This window comes from Acanthaster planci, linkage group LG21 (assembly GCF_054643075.1).
Source record: "Acanthaster planci isolate LZ-2023a linkage group LG21, COTS_SCS, whole genome shotgun sequence".
NCBI classification, from domain to species: Eukaryota; Metazoa; Echinodermata; class Asteroidea; order Valvatida; family Acanthasteridae; genus Acanthaster; species Acanthaster planci.
Window position 1 is genome coordinate 6,600,990 of NC_141797.1, and position 20,246 is coordinate 6,621,235.

The 20,246-nt window shown below is 39.7% G+C and overlaps 1 protein-coding gene across 1 annotated transcript; it reads right to left on the reverse strand.

Annotated features, from left to right (window-relative positions):
* Positions 1–586: 586 nt before the first annotated feature.
* Positions 587–18,338, reverse strand: LOC110990722 (NLR family CARD domain-containing protein 4-like). The gene is made up of 11 exons (XM_087131090.1): positions 16,885–18,338; positions 11,980–12,263; positions 10,969–11,143; positions 10,635–10,728; positions 9,611–9,749; positions 9,201–9,390; positions 8,879–8,978; positions 8,107–8,367; positions 6,541–7,458; positions 5,922–6,005; positions 587–5,719 (listed from the first exon to the last, which is right to left on the reverse strand). Exons 2-11 carry the CDS (start codon positions 12,210–12,212, stop codon positions 3,045–3,047), a joined length of 4,869 nt encoding a protein of 1,622 aa, XP_086987216.1. The 5' UTR covers positions 12,213–12,263; positions 16,885–18,338; the 3' UTR covers positions 587–3,044.
* Positions 18,339–20,246: the final 1,908 nt, after the last annotated feature.

Consider the following 20,246-nt stretch of genomic DNA (forward strand, 5'->3'; position numbering starts at 1 on the left):
GCTTCGGCTCAAATAGATCCTCAAATTGTCTGATGATAAACACCGGTCAAAAATATGCTGTATTATTGAGGCTGTGTTACGCAGACTGATGAGAGTTCTTACGCAGATCAGTGAATACTGCTTGAGAGCGCGGTAAAGCCCGATCGCAAATGACGTATAGAAGACGCCAGCGATACACAATAATAAATACTTCGTCGTGATTAACGAAAACATTGACCAAGACATTGGGAAAGTTCCGGGAATCGGGTTCAACGTCGTCCGCTTTCTGCGTTAAGTCTCTTGAGAAAACCCGCTCGAACACCCACAATTGCATGAGAAGCAAGAAAGAGAAAAAGCCGTAGTTCCCTCTGGTTTTGTATGTGCCTTTATGCGGTTCGTGTGCATAAAAGAGCTACACGTGAAAAAGAGGAGAAATTAAAATAGGTGAGTTACTCGCCTGCAGTGTTGGTGGACATTCTGTCTCGCCGCGGCGAGTTAGTTTCTCTTATGACCACTTGTGGACCTGTATAAGTTATATTTCCACGTTTCCAAAGGTTCAAGAAGTATCTGCAAATAGAACTTGGAGTTTGGGTAAGTCTCTATCACATTCTTCTATCCATTGATGCAATTATCAGATCCATATTTCCTATAGTTAGGGACATATCTGCCTAAGAAGGTGAGAGTTCATGTCCTACTACTTCGTCGTGTTGTGGAATTCTCCCTTTACACGATTGAGCATGAAGGAAATAATTAGGCTGTAACTGCATCCAAGACTCCCTCCCCCAAAGCCGTGAAAATTGAAGGAAGAAAAGCAATTCACATCCCAGTCAGGAGACAACATTTATTTGGAATATTGGCTAAATATCACGTCGTTTGTGTTACGCTTAACAGATCATTCTCGGCTAACGAGGTAAACCAAAACGTAAACCTGCATGTAATTTCAAATTCTGAACAAAGTTTTAAACTGCCTTTCTCATGCATTTGCGGTTTTGTTGTAACAAGGCATTTCTATGTTAACGGGACTCCATTAAGACTGCACCTTTTTCCCGATTTTTGATTTTGTTCACTGAATCTGTAATGAGATAATATCAAACTAGTTTAGGATTTGTTTGGTCTCACGTCTCCCCTTAATACTTTCCCAATGTGGCGAAAAACAATACAATATATTTTATCACATTATGAATATGAAATTATTTATCAAGGTCCACACGTACAAATTTATAATGCCTTCAAGTTCCCATATTGAATAATCCCGCTTTCAATTTCAATTATGGCCAACTAATGAAAGAAATCTGTGGCATCAAATAAATGTCTTGTCGAATGCAGGAGTGGGGTAAAGACACATATTTTCACAATTTCTTTGTTTCCCGATTTCTTTGTGCAAATTCTGAGGAAGAATCGAATGACTCATGTACACTTTACTTTCGACTCTAGCTTTGCGTAGCTTTTGGGGAACGTGCCAGTTCCCCAACTTTATTCGAAATCGAGTAACTTATAGATATGTGGTTTATAACCTGAAGCCAACAAAATTATATGTAAACAGAAGTGTGGATCAATAACATGTAAACTGGTCATTCATAGTTTTCAGGTTATATCTTAAATCTTTTTTATCAAGTTAAATGAATAAGGCATACCAGTAATGCGCAACGTATTATACCAGCATAGTAACACTGCCAGAATGATTCATTCTAACAAAAGGGCAGAAATGTGGTCAGTATCATGGAAGTTATAAGCTACAAAAAGGGTAATGCCAAAAGATAACATCCATTTATTCATACTTCCATTTATACCTATAATGGTTCTTATGAACCAATTTCCAAAAAACACTTAAAATGTAGACACAAAATTTATGTGTGTGAAAATCCCATTATTAGTCGTAAAGATTTGCATCTATAAATGTATGCAATAAATCTGTAATCAAACTTTCAACTTGTACAACATCATGCTGACATCTCTTCTTTTCCTTAGTTTGTAACCGGTTTAAAGTCAGCATTATAACTAACAATCCAAGTATGTGAGGACATTTAAGAATCGTTTCAATTTAAAGGACCGTGGTACAGAACATTAAGTTGTAAATTATCTCAATTACATTTCATACAAAGACACATCTGTAATGAAACTATAACACAAAGAAATGTTAACTTCCGTAAGTTCAAGTACTTTAGAGAATACCCCCAAACCATCAAATACGATTTCTTACTTCAAATAACTACTAATCGAATTTAGTATTTATTACACCTTGTGGTTCACTCAACTTGTTATGTATGACAAGCGCCCTTTCAAAGGAGTGCAACTGCTTCCTTTTGTCTCCATCTACTTGTAGGCGAACCAGGGTCGTTCGGCAGCTGCATGAAGCGCCCTAGTATGCCGTTGGCGGGACCACGTTGTATCTTTTTTTTTACAGTGCATTTCAAAATGTGAAGTCGGCATCTTATAAATGAACAGATTAGTATCAGTGACCCTGCAAGGCCCACATGCATACTCTAATTGTAATGTGATTCAGAAATGAGAGTTCTTTTCAAGATATGTATTTCGACTGCCTAAATCCACTACGCCCCTTCTAAATTAGTAACTCTCTTCATCTATACTAGATTCGAGGGCATTGATTTTATCTGGGACCCAGAGGCAACAACGAAGACCATTGCCTTGTGAATGTGGGCAAGGCATCACAAGGAGTTGTTTTGTTACCAGACTCGTCATACACCGCCTCACTGGCCACGAAATTAACACCACTTTCACATATACTTCAGGAATGTGTTCCAGATCATATTCTTTTAGTTGGCAGTTTCCAAACTAAGGCAATTGAAGATAAATTTTCCATTTGCTTGAACTGGGAACCCATATAAATATTTGCAGAGTCACTGAAATACAGATTTCCTTCGCCAATATCAAACTCCACCAAAGTTGGCACTTGACTTGTTCAGCAGTAAGATGTTCAGTGTCGTTGAACCACATGTCAAACTGGCCATACTTCCGCCAGGTTAACAGCATGTACTATCTCGTCAAGATATGGACTCCATCTCTCGGCATCGCCCCGAACTCCCGTTTCCTATTACACTTAGATCTTACAGAACGGGCATGTGACTTGGTGCTGCTGCAGGGTATTCAGTTCCTAAGAGTTCCAGTGTCCACAAGCTCATGTCCAGACAAACACTGCATTTCAACTGGTTTAGATCAGTGGCCGAGTGTTTTTGTATAGCCTTGCCCAAATTCTGATTTCCTTTGAGGCTGAGGTTTTCCAGAGTTGGAATACGATTCAGTGCTACAACAAGGTGTTTCATGTCTGTCATTTTCAGTTCGCACCAGTCCATATCCAGGTAAACAACATGGACCATTTCTTCCAGACAGGGAGCCCATGCTTCTGCAAAACCACCCAGAGACCAATTGCCCCGTAGCGACAGGTTTTTCAAGGATGGCATCTTTCTCAGTGTTGCCACAAGGTGTTTGATATCTGTGAATTTGAGGTCACACCAGCCCAAGCTCAGGCGAGCAAGATGCACCATTAGGTTTAGACCGGGGGCCCAGGATTTTGCAGAGCCTCCTAGAGATGTATTCCCTTCCAGGCTGAGCTCTGTCAATGATACCATTTGACTCAGTTCTCCAGCAAGGTATTCCATGTCTTTGCTTTCCAGTGAGCAGCTATTGAGAATTAACTTCTCAAGATTTGTCAGGTTTTTTAAGAGTGGAATCCACAAGGATGCCGAACCACTCACACCATGAACTCCGTGGACAGTCAAACTAGCCAAATCTTTGCGATTGCTCAGCGACTTTAAAATGTTTGCCACGTCCTCGTCCGTCAATGAACTAGCCCGTATGTTCGCGTGTATGGAATTTCCCCGTGGCAGAACATTAAATTCTACCCACTTTCCAAGGCTGAAATCACAGTGCATCAGATTACCCATGTTACTAACTATTTCAACAAGATGTATCAGATCTTCATACTGTATGCCACAATTTCTCATTTTTAGCTTCTTCAAGCTCTTCATGCTCTTCAAACCAGCCACCCATGTTTCTGCGTGCCCACCCAAGCCCTTGTTGTGTGAAAGGTCGAGATCGGTTAAGTTTGCCAGCTCACTTGCCGATGTTGCAATGGCAATGACATCCTGTGCAGTTATGTGACACGAGGTTAAGCCGAGTGATTTCAGTTGATTCATGTCAGCCAAATGGGAAGCAAAAACCTCATTGAATTTTGGCAGACTACTTCTGGCAACAGTCAGTGAATGTATCCGAGAGAGGTAACCGCTTCCGATGTGCTTCAGAAACCACAGGAAGGAGTTCAGCGAGTCATGGGTGTTATAGTCTACAACCATATTCCCAGCAACGAATGCCTCAATAAGATCCACTGGTAATAGACTGGTCGATTGACTTTCAAAGTAGCAATTTAGAGCCAATTCCGCCTCTGCTGGAGTCCATAATTTCTTGAACACCGAGTTCAGTACACGTTCCGCACACTGCTCATTGTCACCACAGCAGAAGCGCAACAAGTTCCCAAAAGCGCAAGGGTCGTCAATTTTGTTATGAATCTCTCGAAATTCCCGATCTTGCAGACACTGATAATATTTACCAGCGCAGTATTCTTGGAATGTCTTATCTATGAACTGCACGATGCTTTGCATGTCAAGCGACTTAATGACCCTTTGACTTTTGAGAACACCTGCCTGAATGGCCCTATCGAGCACACTCCTCTCAAACTCTCTCTCTTGAAAAGAATGTCTTTGTTCAGGGAGGAGAAGTCCTTGAATAGCAGTTTTTCCTACTGCCCTCGCTATTTCCGCTGCAACATCTGATGCTGCTTCTTTTGACAGATGCGGCATCTTTCTTCGAAATATGAACCCCATTGCCTCATCGAAAAGTCTTGACAAGGTATCTGGTAGTTGGGCCCCTTCCCTCCACAATAAGCACATCAGTAACAGTAGCATTGGAATCTTTGTTAAATCAGAGAGGACAATGGATGACCGAATCCTGTCAAGAAGCTTCTCTGCCGTAACAAGGTTATCTGAATAAAACTGCAGAACGTACTGATTTACATCTTCCGGTCTAAATCCTAAAACGCTTACATGAACGAATGGGTGTTGGACAAGTAACTTGCTTGTCAAGTCATCCGAGCAAGAGGGGCGCGTTGTTACAACTACAAACCAATCTTGGCCAACTTTTCGATTTAGCATTTTTAGTACAGAACCGAATTTCGATGGATCGATGTTGGTTGCCTGAAATTCATCGAAGCCATCTAGCAGAATGAGCACACCAGAGGAGGATTCTTTGTCATGAATAAACGTGTTCAAGTCGGCCTTGTCGACGGCCGTGTCGTGTGCTAAAAGCTGAAGAAACACTAAGTCGATGAGGTTCGAACTTTCTTTCACAGTGGACATTTTCAGAACAAATAAAAGTGTAAACTTTCTCAGCACTTCAACAGAACCAACGGCCCAATCGTATGCAATTTTCCTAAGAATCGTTGACTTCCCTGCACCAACTGGTCCACACAGAATAACGCGTTTAATCACCTGGCCCTCTATCGTTGTTATGAGAAAGAAATCCTCATAATTTTCAGTGTCCTCTTTTATGTCATGTACGTTTGTTTGGAGCAATATCTTTGTGTATACAGCCTTGATATGTTTCATGTCTAGCTCAATCCATGGAATTAACTGCACATAACTACCTGTTGTCATGTAGATTTTTTTCAATTCCTTTTGGCACTGAATAGCAGCCTCTTCCGGCCCAGTTATTGTTCTTCCCTCCACGCCTGTTAAAAAAAAGTTTATAACATCAGTATCAAGATCAGTGATGGCCTAAATTTGTTGATGAAGCAAACGGGGCAGGAAAAATTCAAACGTGTGATGTGTAATTTCTTGCCCACAGTTGTCTTTATTAATGCCACCTCTTTTATTGGTGATTAAAAATTGCATGTCCTCATTACCCCCATAGTATTAACTACACATGGCTACCTGTAGCCGTGCATTGTTCTTCCAGTTCTTTCCTGCAGGTAGTAGCTATGTCTTTCCCGGTGGGTACTGCTTTTCCAGTCTCGACTGTCAACAAAAATCGAAACCAGATTTAAAACCGAAACTCACACCCAGTAACCATAAACCAGAACCAGGAACCAAAGCCCAGAACCAAAACTCACAACATGGAGAACCAGGAACCCAGAAAACATTACCCAGAAATCAGAACCAATTAATCATAAACCAGAACCAGAAACCAGAGCCCAGTACAAAAACCCACAACCGAGAACCAGGAAGTCAGAAACAAGAAACCACAACCAATTACCCCAAAACCCCAAACTGAAAACTAAAACCAAAACGAAATAAATTAATATGGTATGACCAACATACATTAACTATTATTATTATTATTTTAATCGGCATTTTGTCTCATAGCGGAAAGGTAACGTAAGACAGTAACTGCTTGTTTGAAAATTATCTCTTCATCTGCTACATTCTAACAACCCACGGAGAGGATACTAAATAATGCTGATATCAGTCGGGTACAAAACTTCTCAATTATTGCATTTTGAAAGCTTCAATCATTACTTTAAGTGTGAAATTGACACTTGCAATCATTTACCCAATCTGTTGTGCGTAAAGGTCACATTTTGAACAAACTGCAATGTCGGTTGATAAACCGGTGCCAAGAAGGTCGGACTGTTGGTTGCATAAATACTTAAGGCGTCCACTGACACTCGTTGCAGAGAACAACGTCTCTGGAGAGCAGATAATGCCGACGGCGATCCGACGTGGGACGCTGAAGGAGCGATATCTCTCCCTAAAAAGCATGAATACTGGTATAGTGGTGACATTTGTTTTCCCACTTCCTCCTGGAACTCAGCGTGCCCTCCATAAAAACTGTCCACTTGCGCCTCTCTTGGTTTCTGATATATTAATTTTTGAATTTTATTTTCCTCGGGTGCCGGTAGCATTCCTGCCGACGTCGACTGATATTCTCTGGTGAGCAGTTGCTGTTTATTTTGCAAGTACGGTGTTTTGTATCTGTACTGCCCCTCCATCACTTCATACTCTTTCGATGATGACACTTCATACTCTTTCGATGGTGACACTTCGTAGTCTTTCGATGATGACACTTCAAAGTCTTCCGATGATGACACTTCATACTCCTTCGATGATGACACTTCACACTCTTTCGATGATAACACTTCGTCGTCTTCCGATGATGACACTTCATACTCTTTCGATGATGACACTTCATACTCTTTTGATGTTGACACGTCATACTCCTTCGATGATGACATTTCTTGTTGCGAGCACCGACGTAATTCTTCTCGTAATTGCTGTTTTTCTTCTTGGCTCGTGTCTTGATCCCCCTCCCGTCTTGTTCGGTTTTCCCATTGTTCAGATGACCCCTCTCTCTCCAAGTTCAGTCCTTCTGTCCCCGTACCTTTCTGTTGTCCCCGCTCTTCCTGTTCCAATCCCCCACCCCTATATGATTTCATTGATCCTTTTATGGAGCTCTCTTCTTGGCATGTTTCTGAGGAATAATGTAAAGAATAATTACAACTTCTTTTACATTAGAAGAGTAAGTACGTCTTGTGTTAAAAATCCGATATAAGTTTACCACCTTGATAAATTTCCACCAATTCTGGTTATCAATGTCACTTATATTCCTGTCACGAATAGCCAGAAATAGTCTTACAGGGCGAAGGGTTCGCGGGTGACACGTTATTAAGTGAGGTCTTTGTAAACGTTTTAAGACGGCTAATTTGTCATTGGTGCTCCACAACCACTACCCCCTCTATCCACAAAAATGGTCTCGGACGATACTTGCATTTTTCAATGAAATTAAGTCCCCGAATATCGCCTTGTATCATTCTAACTTGAAATATATGTCTAAATATTCACTTTCACCCTTTGTCTTCCAGGAAACCTATCATGATTTCAGGTCTAACAACGTTTGAAGGTGTGGGCGGTCCCTGAAATCTAAACTCACAGAAATTAAATGGCCGAAAGCGATTCCGATTGTTGAAAATATAGTAATAAAATTTTGATTTTTTTATTTTTAAAGAAATGACGTGAAAGGTTAAATTGGCACCGTACATTCTTATTAACTACAAGTACATAGACTAAAATCACTTGCTTTATAGATCTGGTCCCTGAGGTGTCCTGAAAATTGGCTTACCGGGCACCAATAAGATCACTTTGGAAAGTCCAATGGCAGTCAGTGCCTCTCTCAGTCTTTCCAGTCTTTCTTCAGGATTTGTCTGCTTTTTCCACCAAGAGAGTAACATCTGTCGGCTGCGTTCTTTGTTGCCTTCGAAGGTAGTACTGATCTGCCAGATTTCCGTTTTTCTGTAACTCAGACGCTCGGCCAGCTCTCTCCAGGATTCTTCAACCTCGGTGGACAAATCCTGGAGAAACTGTTCATCAACTTGAACTTTGTCTGTTCAGAAACAAATCGAACCTTGTCATGATTGCCTCAATTGATGTAACGGTGGTTGTTCTCTGTTATAAGGTAAAGGTCAGTGGCATATCGGGGAGGGAAACTTCAACATCAAACACGGTTTTGGGCTCATTCAACATGGTGTTTGAAAGAATGTAGTTGAAAGTTGTTTTCTTAGGGTTTTGGTGCTAATAGTTGATAAACAAATTTAAAGATTACATTTTTTTCTACCCACCCATGAAGTATGCTTTGTAAACAACAACAACAGCAGCAGCTATCTGAAGACACGCAAGTTACTCCCACAATTCCCCCAACTGGAACATTTGTCAGATGTATTTGCCTGAAGCGTATACAAATATTAATATCTATCTTGTCTTTATCTCAGCAGATTTCGTTTGGATCACGCATGTCCTTTGCATGGTTTGTCAAAGTGAATATCTCATAGTTATTAAAATTACCAAAGACAACATGATTCCGACGACGTGATTTCCATTTTCAAAAGGCTAATTACCATGTTGTCCACCACCCAACAGACCATCAGTTGGCAGGCAGAGTGAGATATTCTCATCCTGTTGAATTCCATAGTCGCCGAGAGTAAGCAGGTCACCAAGCTGACAAACATATTACAACATAACATGTCGGATTACACAGATTTTTAAAGTTGGGAATTATTCTTGTGGAGTACATGTATACGGAAGTATATCGGAGAGAGCTGCTCCAGCTTGTTGCTTTTTGGTACATTTAACGAGAACAATGCGTTTGAGACATTTTGTGCATGCTCAGCCCAAGTTAGACTAATGTTTCAATGGTGGAAATTATGTAAGTATCCTTACTTGAAAGTTGCGAAAATATCTCCTGATGTACAGACGCTGATGTTGATTTTGGACGCCGATTTTACTGAATATCAGTGATTTTAAAGTTGAGATGCATGTCTCCGGTTTTAGTTGGAAACAAAGCGTCTTCGGCCCCCAAGGGGTGGAATTCCGGACAAAGATCTGTAACTTCGTTTTCACGCATCTGAAGCTGCCGAAAGAAAAGATTCCTGTTTCAGACTTTAGCATCAGCTCCACTGACACGCGTCAAATTCAAGGAATCTGTGCAGGAGTTGCTATGAACATTTAAATTTAAGTCACCTAACTGCAGATATTTATAACTTATTATGCTGCATGCGATTTTTTTGTCGGTCAGAAAATTGCACAAACGTTCGTTCATATGAAAGAAAGTATCGCCAACTATATTTTACCAGGAAACCCTCGACCCGTCGCTGTCACGATCTGGCTCTCCTCTCTGCGTCAGTTCCCCTTTTTGTTTGTTCTGCTCATCTTCTCTAACGTCATTATGTGGTCCTGGCTCAGGCTCTTTGTCTCTGGGTTTACAAATTTCTGACGAAATAACGTAACGTTTATTTACCGGTCATATTAATTCGAACTGGGTACAGAAATCTTGTTTAATGTATTGATTACTGCTATTTTGGTCCAAACATTCAGTCAAATTAATTTTTAAACTTCGAAACTGAGCCCAAACGCTCTGAGTACGTTCGCTTAGCTTACACCGGGCAGCCCTGACGTGGGGATAGTGATGTGTGCGCTGTGCAAAACAAGTGAGACGGCGGGGATTCGTGGAAGCTAATCGAACTCGCCATTTCACAATGCGTTTGGGGCAAATCATGAAGGCCAACAGTCTCTGTTGCTTCTTTTAGCTTCTTAGCTGCTTCATCTTTTTCCACCACGCGAGTAGCGGCTAGCCTTGGTCGTGTTTCTGTTGACGGTCTGGATTTTAGCGATGTCTACTTCATCATATCCCACGCATTTTGCCAGGCCCCTCCATGCTGACCCATTTTTTGAGGACAACACTGTCGTTTCTTCTGCCATGATCTCTCTTTGTTTCTTTTAAATGGCATTTTGATCAAATTGAAAATATGTAAAATTACCGTTAGAAGGTATGAATATTGCTACTGTCGCAGACTATTCCCAGACTTGGTAGTCTGTTTGACCTTTATGTCTTTACAAGGCAGAACAATTACACAGATATTCTTTGAAATTATCCGTCTCTTTAGGAATAGACTGTGAAAACGTCAAAGGAAGACAAACAATTATTGGAGATTAATGAAGACTTATTTAGAGCAACAGGCAACACGGCCAATAATGATAACAACCACCACAATAAAGCCTAATTAAACGCCATTCATAACAATTGATCCATTCTTTTCTAAATCCAAAACAGTGACTTAATATTTTCAGGTTTAATCTAACGTTCAAAAACTTTACCGTTGGGTTCATCTTGAGCAGGGTTTTCAGTTGACAATGAGATGATGTCGTCTTTGTCTACAGCGTTTTTGTGTAGAGTAAGCTGATCAAAGAGCTGGCAAGGTAACAGGACAGAAAGGAATCATGGTTTAAAACAAAATCAAGCGAACAAAAGGGAAAAAAGCCACCAAAACATAGATTAATTAAACACTTGCGCCATGTGAAACTCCAAGCTAAGCAGGGGATTCGTCGGAATCCTCCACAATGGCAATGAAACGTAGTTGAGAGGCTGAGAATGCATGATGTTATATGACTGAAAGTCCAACATTTCAACTGAAACAGTCGTTTCCCTTACCTGAAAGTTTCTTTGGCTTAAAGGTCGCTGATGTTGAGGCTGAAAACCTATCAACTCTTTCAAAGACGAGACTGCTGTTTCCCTACGCAGATCAAAGTAAAGTGTCTGTGGTCCATGATGGAGGGAAGTCGAGACGATAGAAACCTCAAGCTTCAGTTTCACTTTGCAATTGGTACTGTCATGAAAATAGAATAGCCATGAAAATATTTACAAGGGCTTTGTACGTTAGCAGGTTCTTATGCGACAAACCAACTCCATTAAGTATGTGGAACGTCTGTTCGGAATTTTTTTTTCCGAATTGAGCTGAAGCACCCCGTCATCGGAAGTATTAACTTTCTTTGTATCATCGCGACTGCAAACGTACCTTTGCGTTTTCTAGTTGGTGAAGCAAAATAAGAGGTATTCGTTTTTCTGTTGTTGTACAGTGTGACCAAAACAGTGCAGGGGAGGGGGTGGTGACCACTAGGCCATGGAAATTTGAAAAGCGGGGGAGTGGGCACTATACAAAGGGGCGATAGATGCATAAATACATCCATGGTAATGTATTTAAATCTTTTCTCAAAACCGTTCTCCCTTTTTTAGAGTAATATCGAAAACATTTTAGACACTGGGAAATGCGAAAAAAAAATTGCAGTCCGCTTTAAATGTTGCTCATCACAAAAAAGTGTGTGGGGGTTTGGGGGATGATTCAATATTCCCTCCCCGTTCTGGGTGAAAAAGTTCTACTCAGGAGCCTTGGCAAATTCACACCAGAGCTTTCGTGATACATTAAATTAACGGTCCTTTTATTGCATTTCAGACTTTCTAGGGAGGGAGTGGGGAATCCTTTATCTTTTCCTTGTCATTAGCCAAACGACATTCAACAAAACAATTTCAAAGAATAGAATGTCAGAAAGAGTTCATTATCAATCTGCCGAAAACTGTGATCATAAGAAAATGATTGAGACACACGTTGTACGTACAATTAATTGATACACACTACCTCTGTGTAGGCCCACAGGAGTCCCTTACCCTTCTGTTATCAGTTTGAGTTTTGGTTTTCGAGTACTTGGTGATAGTGATGGTCTCCTCTCAGTGCAGTAGCGACGGGCAGACGACCCCCTTCTCGTAATTAACAGGAATGTTTCGCTTCTACATCGTGTAACTTTGTTCTTTCTCGTGAGTAGTTTGGCTTTGGAGTGGTTGTAGACGACGGCTGTTGCCTTGTCTTCACCCAACTCCTGAATGGTCTTCACTGGCATCATAGGGTTAGAAGTTCTCAGGAAAGTGAATCCTCAAAAAGCTAGGCTGAATAACTAGGATGCATAAATCAGAGACACATTTGGAAAGAAAATCACAGTTTCCTAGTTATTACCTGGCACCCATTTTTGACGATGAAACAAGCAGGGAAAACTATGCGGTTTCTGGACCGTCCCCCATTTTTGTGCTAGTGTGTATTCTACTCTGTTCATGGTTCGATGCATACACTCAGCCAATGTGGAATCCCGTGGGGAATTCCCGTACAGTTTTTTAGGTCGAGGTCGGTGATTGTTTTTGCTTGCAGGCGCACACTTGTGGGAGTAGTGCTTTTCACTGGCATTTATTAGTTGATTCGGCGTTTCGGCGAAACAGCTCTTGTTTTCGCTAATTTTTATTTCTGTTTTTATTCTTTTCCTTTTCAGACTTTTCCCCATAGGGTTTGTACACGTTTTCTTCCACTAGTCGACTTTGGCAGTTTACTAAATCTGATCGACTTCAAACTTGGCAGACCTTTGGAATTGGACAATCATCCAAGGATGGTCCTAGAAGAAATTTGTAATAACGACGTCATCACGTGATTTCTTTTTGAATTTTGAATATTTGATTTTTTCCCATTGACTTTGTACACGTTTTAAAACCATAATTTTCAAACCTTCGCAATGATTGATCGCTAATCAAGGGCTACACAACAAAGACCCTTATTCAAGAATTCTTCAAAAGAAATGACGCCATGATGACGTCATCATGTGATTTAGTGTTGAATTTTAAATGCTTATTTCAGCCCATTGACTTTGTACACGTTTTCAAGGCCCAATTTTGAAACCTTTGCGGTGTTTGATCGTTATCAAAATTACAGCCAACAAAGACCCTGATACAAGACTTTTTAAAGTAAATGACGTCTTGATGACGTCTTCATGTGATTTGCTGGTGATTTTTTAAAATTTATTTCAGCCCATTGACTTTGTACACATTTTTTGCAGCCACCATTTGCGCAATTATCAGAGGTTTGATCAACATCAAAGTTACACGCAACAAAGAACCCCATGAAAGAATTTTCTTAAAGTTATGACGTCATGATGACGTCATCACCAAACACAAAATTCCGAAACAGCTCAGTGGTTGTTCACAACCACGTTCGTCTACTTTTATATTTTTTACTTATCTCATTTTGAAAATACGTTTGAGGTTACAGAGGGATCATCTCCTTGCTTTGCCATCCGTATTGAGGAAAACTGATGAAGCATGGAGACAAAGATTGGTACTCTTCATCCATCGAAAAAAGACGTATAACAGACACGAAATAATCAAACCGTCGACCAGGATAGAGATGCAAATGCGGGTACATGTATATTGTTGTGCGGGGGCCATTGTTGACAACAGTTTTAATTAATCAACCGCTTGAGACAAGCATCTCTCAACCAAGAGGAATTGTAAAACTGATTTGAGTATTTAGGTCCATTCGAATTTAAGCAGTCATTTCGTTCATTCCAAATCATCTAGAAGCTTAGGTGGCCTTCAACATTTACGGCACATCTGAGACAGGCTTATATATCAATAGTAGAATAATGACGATGCAAAAGATTCACTGACATGAAGATGATGTTTTTGAAACAAGAATATCAAAGAGAACAACGAAATGTGTATTAAAATGGCTATATTAACGAGAAACGAATAGCCACCTGTGAAAATCCCTTTGCGGCTCGATGACTCTTGACTTTATTAGACAAAAACTCGTACAGACTGCAGGATATTGAAAGGGTGGTCTGGGGTAGCGTTGAGCAAAATGGAATTACGCGACTGAAGCTGGTGTAAGACCACATCCACACCTGCTTAATGGAAAACAGTGCAACTGATTGATATGAAAGGGAAAAAAGAGATTTTGAAGTAAACACGATCGAATAACGTTTGCTTGAAGTTCAACAGAACTACTGGATTTGAACATGAATTTGGTCGGCCAAACCTGGCCTTACTTTAGAAAAGGTAGAATAACTAAACGCCACTTTAAAAGTCGTGCTTATGTAATTTAAATAAAACATTTACACATGTGAGCAGATATTACGGCTTTATCTGAATCGAAGGCAAACTAATACTTCTCTTTTACATTTGCATGAAACTCCGACTCCCTTGAACCAAATAGAACACGTACATTTAATTACTGCCGCACACGGCCCAGTGGAAAAGGTGCAAATACCACTGCGGACCGACATGCCACCCACTTCAGCATCAGTATCAATGAGCAAGGAACTGGAAAAAAAAAACTCGAAAAGAAAAAAAAACGCAGACGCACAATTCACTTTTAACTGAGTAGTTGCAGGTTACTGTGCAGACCACTACAGGAGGCATAAGCTCGATCTCAGTGCATTGGCACTTTGAGGACAACGTTGTCTTCGAGATAAAACAATCGCTACGGAAGGACTGGTCATTTAAGGTAAATCACCGATCACTACTCAAGGGCTTTTGTGTTGACGTGACAGATTGATTTCCTAAATAAAACTAGACTGCCTTTTCCTATGGAAACAGTTTTGTTCCAGTTAAAAAAAAACTGTCCCCATTTTAGATACAGTAGTAGCAGCTTTCTTTCAATGCCAGTTTCAAATTGCATACTTAATTAAACGTTCCACTGATCAGTTGAATCGGATGGAAGTCATCAGTTGTGGCGAAAGTAAGAGTATTGATGCCATCATAAAAATATATGTCGTCTTAACGGACTTCTGTCTCATTGATACATTTCTTTTAAACGACTTATCTAAAGGAACTGCTAAAACAACTTAGAATGATTATCAGCAGCAATACGCTTCCGTAGGGTGAAATTGTCAGAATCTTCCTCTTTTTGCCTCCCATCCCCTTTAAGCGATTGTCAGTTTCAAAAAGGTAACGGGCTCAGAGGAAGACTTGAGCTTCAACTTTCAGTCCCATTTTTTGATTTAATGTTTTTTTTTATTCACAAGTGGAGGACTGATTCTTGTTATTTTCGACTGGTGAGATACTATGTTTGAAAAGGGTTGTTTTATAACTTACAGCCCCCTTCTCTTATTTCTTTGCTAAGGTTTCCACATTTTCATTTTTTCACTAGCTTTCAATAAAAAGGATTCCCGTATTACGGATTTGTGTACGCAGAAGAGGAAGTGTTCTCAAAGTGATTAGAAGGAACATCCCACTTGCAACTGAAAGTGTGCAGAAACTTCCCCACAGCAGAAATAAAACGCGCCGAGTGCGCTTGGATGTGCTTACACAGGCCTACATGTACACCATTCTTCATTGTTAGGGCCCGATGCCAAATCGGAGGTCAAACTAAAGAAATAGGAGTGTGCCCTAGCACATATTTTGTTCTGCACGGCTGATGAAAATGAAAATATTACTGCAAGAATTAGATCTGAATTGATGACGTCACATAATATTAACATACGTACTTTCCGATAAAGCCAGTGGGGATGGGAACGGTCCACTGAGCAGCGTAGAAAGGTATACGTAAACATATTTATATCGTCATCAGTAGCGATTTCTATGACCGGAGAATATAAATTTGGAGGCCATTAGACGGCGAGGAATGCTTTTTTTTCACTTTGACAGGCAACCATAAGCAATCATTATACTGATCACTGCTAAGCCCAATAAAAAGCAACTATTTTCTGTAGCTTTTACAGTGAATGTGATTTGGAAACTTGCATTCTAACACGAAAGTCAATTCGAATTCCTTTTAAAAGGGATCTTTCCTCTAGCAGTAATAAAAAGCCCATTTCAAAATTTGACTTTAGTATTTCAAAAAGAAGATAATCAGAATTGGGGAATATTTTTTAACTTTCACCTGTTTGAAACAAGCACACAGACGAGTAGCAGAAAGATGGTATTAAAATATACTCAAAGGTAACAATTAGATCAAAAAGATAATCACACACAATTACAACAAAGGTTAAACTTGAGGGTTAGGGTTAGGGTTAGGGTTAGGGTTACCAGCTCATTTTAAGCTTGTTCAAAATATTGACTTAAAAACTTGAAGTTTGAATAAACTGCCTCTAATATCTATATAGATATTTATATATCTGTATCTATAAGTAAATGGAAAAAAATCCGCATGCAAAAATCATATTATTATTATTGCACAAAGTGATAGGAGACAGTGGAAAGTTAAGGACTTTGGGAAATGTTGTCTTAAATGCTCGAAAACAAAGGAGAACGACTCAACCGAAATTGAGTGTTTTGACTCATGTGACCAGAAATGAAACTTGATGAAAAAGTATACCTTAGTATAAACAAAATTGAACACTATACAAAGGCAAAGATATGAAAACAGTTTTTCCTGGAGGTTTATAGACAAAATTGTTTATCTGACTGTTGAGAGGCCCTTGCAAACTAAAGCACACTATGCATTCAGCTTCCTTCATACACAGTGTGAGCCTAACTGATTCGACAAGCTATTTCCGAGTTTGTATCTTGACTTGAGACACACTCGCCTCTAAAATCCCTGCTATATGGTACTGCTAGCCTACGTGAAACCTACCTCATCTGGGTGAATGAAGAGACACTAACGTTGTAGAGGAAAAAAGACAGCAATTCCATTCACTTTTTATTATACTTACGTAGTTTCCGGTGGTTGTACCAGTCGACACCGAAGGTTTGTCGTAGTGCATACTTATTACTATTTATTTCAGATAATTATTTCATCTATACATTGCTTACCCGAGTAAATCGGCGACGAAGGAAAGGGTGGCTCCTACCATAACTCCAGCATCGCTGAAGTAATGCAGTCATTACCCTAGGACTTTACATTAATCAAGTCATTAAGTTGCACCTGTACGTGGCCGGGAAAGAAGTTAGTGGGGACGTACACGTCACACAAAAATACGCGTCTTCAATAGACTTGTATCCAGTTGATCGATGTATCTTTGTAGTGCAAGCCAAACTATCGAACCAGGAAGTGGCAAATAGAAAAAGAATAATCTCCAGCATCCAAATCTACGTGAACTTTAGTAAAATTGGAAGGGATATGTGTAACAAAAATCTCTTCAACTCCAATGAAGATTACCTCAAATTAAAAGGGAAGTTTGAACTTCAACTGTAAAAGTAAATCACTTAGTTTCCTGGTGTCTAGTCGTATCATTCGAATGGCAATAACAAGCATACAAATCTGACCAAAATGAGAATTTAATAGACGGGAGCCAGGGAGTAAGTCAGGTAAGTCTATGTTAAGGTCAATCCACAAACCCCGGCTTTATGCACAGTTCAGTCGAAACCTATTCCTGCTCACTCTGGCACATAGGTTTGTGGCTTTAATAACGTGATAGCATCCGCAAAGTCAACTTCAGTGTGATCTCGTGTGTATGACTGATGCCATGTACTTTCAGCACAAATATGGATATATGCTACTGCGCACATCAAAATCTGAATTATGAAAAAGAAGAAGTTCTAGCCTGAAAGTATCCATCAGGGTCGGGTGGTGGTGGCCACTTGCTCCTACGGAAACATTTTTGTTTCAGTTAAAAAACGTTGGCCATTTTAGACACAGTGATAGTAGCTTTTAGAAAGGGAGATCTTAATGTAACGAAAATGTCACTTTCTAATTGCATACTAAAACATTGTAATGGGGATAATAACGGCCTTCATTACTGCCCAACACCTGTTTAGTTGCTCTGTTTTCATGTACATATAAGTCTCTCATCTGCCGGTCTGTCCGTAGGAGCAAAATCTGTTGCATCACTGCAGACCTAGATGTTGCCATTAGTGTAATGTTAAATTTATTATACGTGTTATGTCAGTGCGGTTATATCATTATGCTTCACCCTTAAAATAAATGCAGTCGTTCAGAAAAAACTGCTCTGCACCCCCATCATTTCCAAAATGTGTATCCTCGTGGAGACATGGCCTTGTTCTCTAGTACTAACTAGGTCGCGTGTGAAACGATGTTTTCAAAATGACTGGAATTTTGACCGAATGTCCCTTATATAAAACCCTTCAATTTGCAATGGATTCTTAAACATTAAAAAAATCTGAACAATTTCCAAATATCAGTTTCGTGAAGTTCTTGTGGAGACCTATTCAACCCGTTCTTCTGGTTCTCCACAAGACATCCTACCTACATCTACAAAGAACATGACACTGTATGTGTTCCCAAATAAATTCACATTCACAGAGGATTAAGGAAATCTTAATCAAATCCAAAGGATAAAACTTTGCGGAAGTCATGTATGAGGGCCACTTGCCAAAAAATGGCGTTACTCTCTTAATACTGCTCCTTATTTCTGTGCAATTCTGCCAAATATACCCACAGTTGCACGGAAATATCTGCAAAAAAAGCGAGAGTCCATGTCCTACTGCTTGGCATTTTATGAAATTCCTTTGCCAACACTTTTCACGCAAAGATGTGTCCTTTTATTGGAGAATAGTGGCTAAAGATACGCTAAATCTGGTAATCGTGGCAAAATCTGAAAACGTCTGATAACGTCTGAAATGATATATATAGACCTATCTTCCCCTATCCCAATGATCCATATTCGACGCAGTAAGGGGTAAACATTTCCGTATTAGGTGACAAAGGTTCTGGTCAGTCATGCTTCCTGAATTGTCGTTTCTTATGTAGTTAATTTGAGTTTGGTGCATTTGGCCCATCCTCGTGTATTTTGAGAGGTTAATGTTTCTCTATTGACTCAAGCAAGCTTCATGTCTATTTCGCAACAGTTGGAGAAATATCCGAGAAAACAATGGAAGTTCGTGTCAGGATTTTTCTTTTTTGTCATTTTGCCATTGCACACGTTAGTTGCTTCGAGTTTCATGCCAAGAGGAGTCTCCATATCTGAGCACAAAAGTATGAAAATAGTCCTGATAGGTCCACCTTCGTATCGTCATTCGACAGTTTAAATGCTTTCTATCCACATTTTCATTTCCACATTTTCAAAGGTTGGCGATACATCTGCCAATGAAGTCGAGACTTCCTGTCAGTCAGTCTTTCCATTTATTATTAACCGCGTTGGATAACACGTGAGTTGGTCTCTTTTTCGAGCAAGGTTGCATCTTTATATATGAGCAAAAACAATCTTAAAGTGGTAAAAATCGGTCCTTATGGGTGTCATTACTGGTGTCAAGGGATAAATGATCTCTATCGACTAGTGCACATTTCATTTCCATTTACTCAAGGTTGGGAAAATATAGAGTTTGTCAGGAATGATTCCTGTTTGGAGTTTTTGCACTTTCAATTCAACGCAATGTGTCGAAATCTAAGCAATTTTTCATATTCTGGTATGAAATTTCTTACAATCCAAACAAAAAAATCAATAAGCTCTGCCACTGTAAATCTGAATTTCTAAAATGTTGAAAACAGATCGAAAATAAAATTAGTGGTAGGCCGACATCATCTGAATATGTATACATAGGCATCTTAAATAAAGAATTGGTAATGGTTGAGCGAGAAAAACTATTACCTGTGCATTTATGATATCTAATTTCCAACATTAACAACATTAGTTAAAAACGGTTGTCACATTTTCCATCTTTCACTGAAAGCCTCGCCTGAAATGACCATAATTATATACCAGTGCTTATAAAACGACTTCAGTGTGTAAAATTTGTTAAGCATCCGCAATGAGAAAGTACCCCTCTGTCCAGTTGGTTTAATACACGGGGTAGATTGTGACTAAACTAAGAGACTCTTACTTTCATTTCTGGGCCTTGTCTTTTCCATACAAATAGGTGGGAATAACTATTAACTTGCTGTTATAAACTTAATAGATAGCTACAACGCGAATAGAACAAAGTGGGTGCAAAATAAAAATGTCTGCAAGGGAGTTTCACGGCCCATTCTGATTTGTAGTTTAGAATCGTAAATGATAGGTTTTTCCCTTTTTTCATTCTTACAGTAAACAAACGATTGACTATCATCTGTGACTTTTGCCTTTGAGAAAGATTCTGCTTGGATCGAAACGTCAGGCCCTCCATATTTTGAGATTCGTATATTAGGTCATTGTCGTCAGCAAGCAGTTTCCAGCAGGTTTTTTTTATTACATATGTATGATTTTCAGTAGAATATTGAACAGAAAATCTTGACTCCT

Coding starts and splice junctions, on each gene's coding strand:
- LOC110990722 (XM_087131090.1), bottom strand. CDS start 12,212: ATGATGCCAGTGAAGACCATTCAGGAGTTGGGTGAAGACAAGGCAACA. Junction 11,144..11,979: donor CTCAAACTGATAACAGAAGG/GTAAGGGACTCC, acceptor TTTTCATGACAG/TACCAATTGCAAAGTGAAAC. Junction 8,368..8,878: donor GTTGGGTGGTGGACAACATG/GTAATTAGCCTT, acceptor GTTTCTGAACAG/ACAAAGTTCAAGTTGATGAA.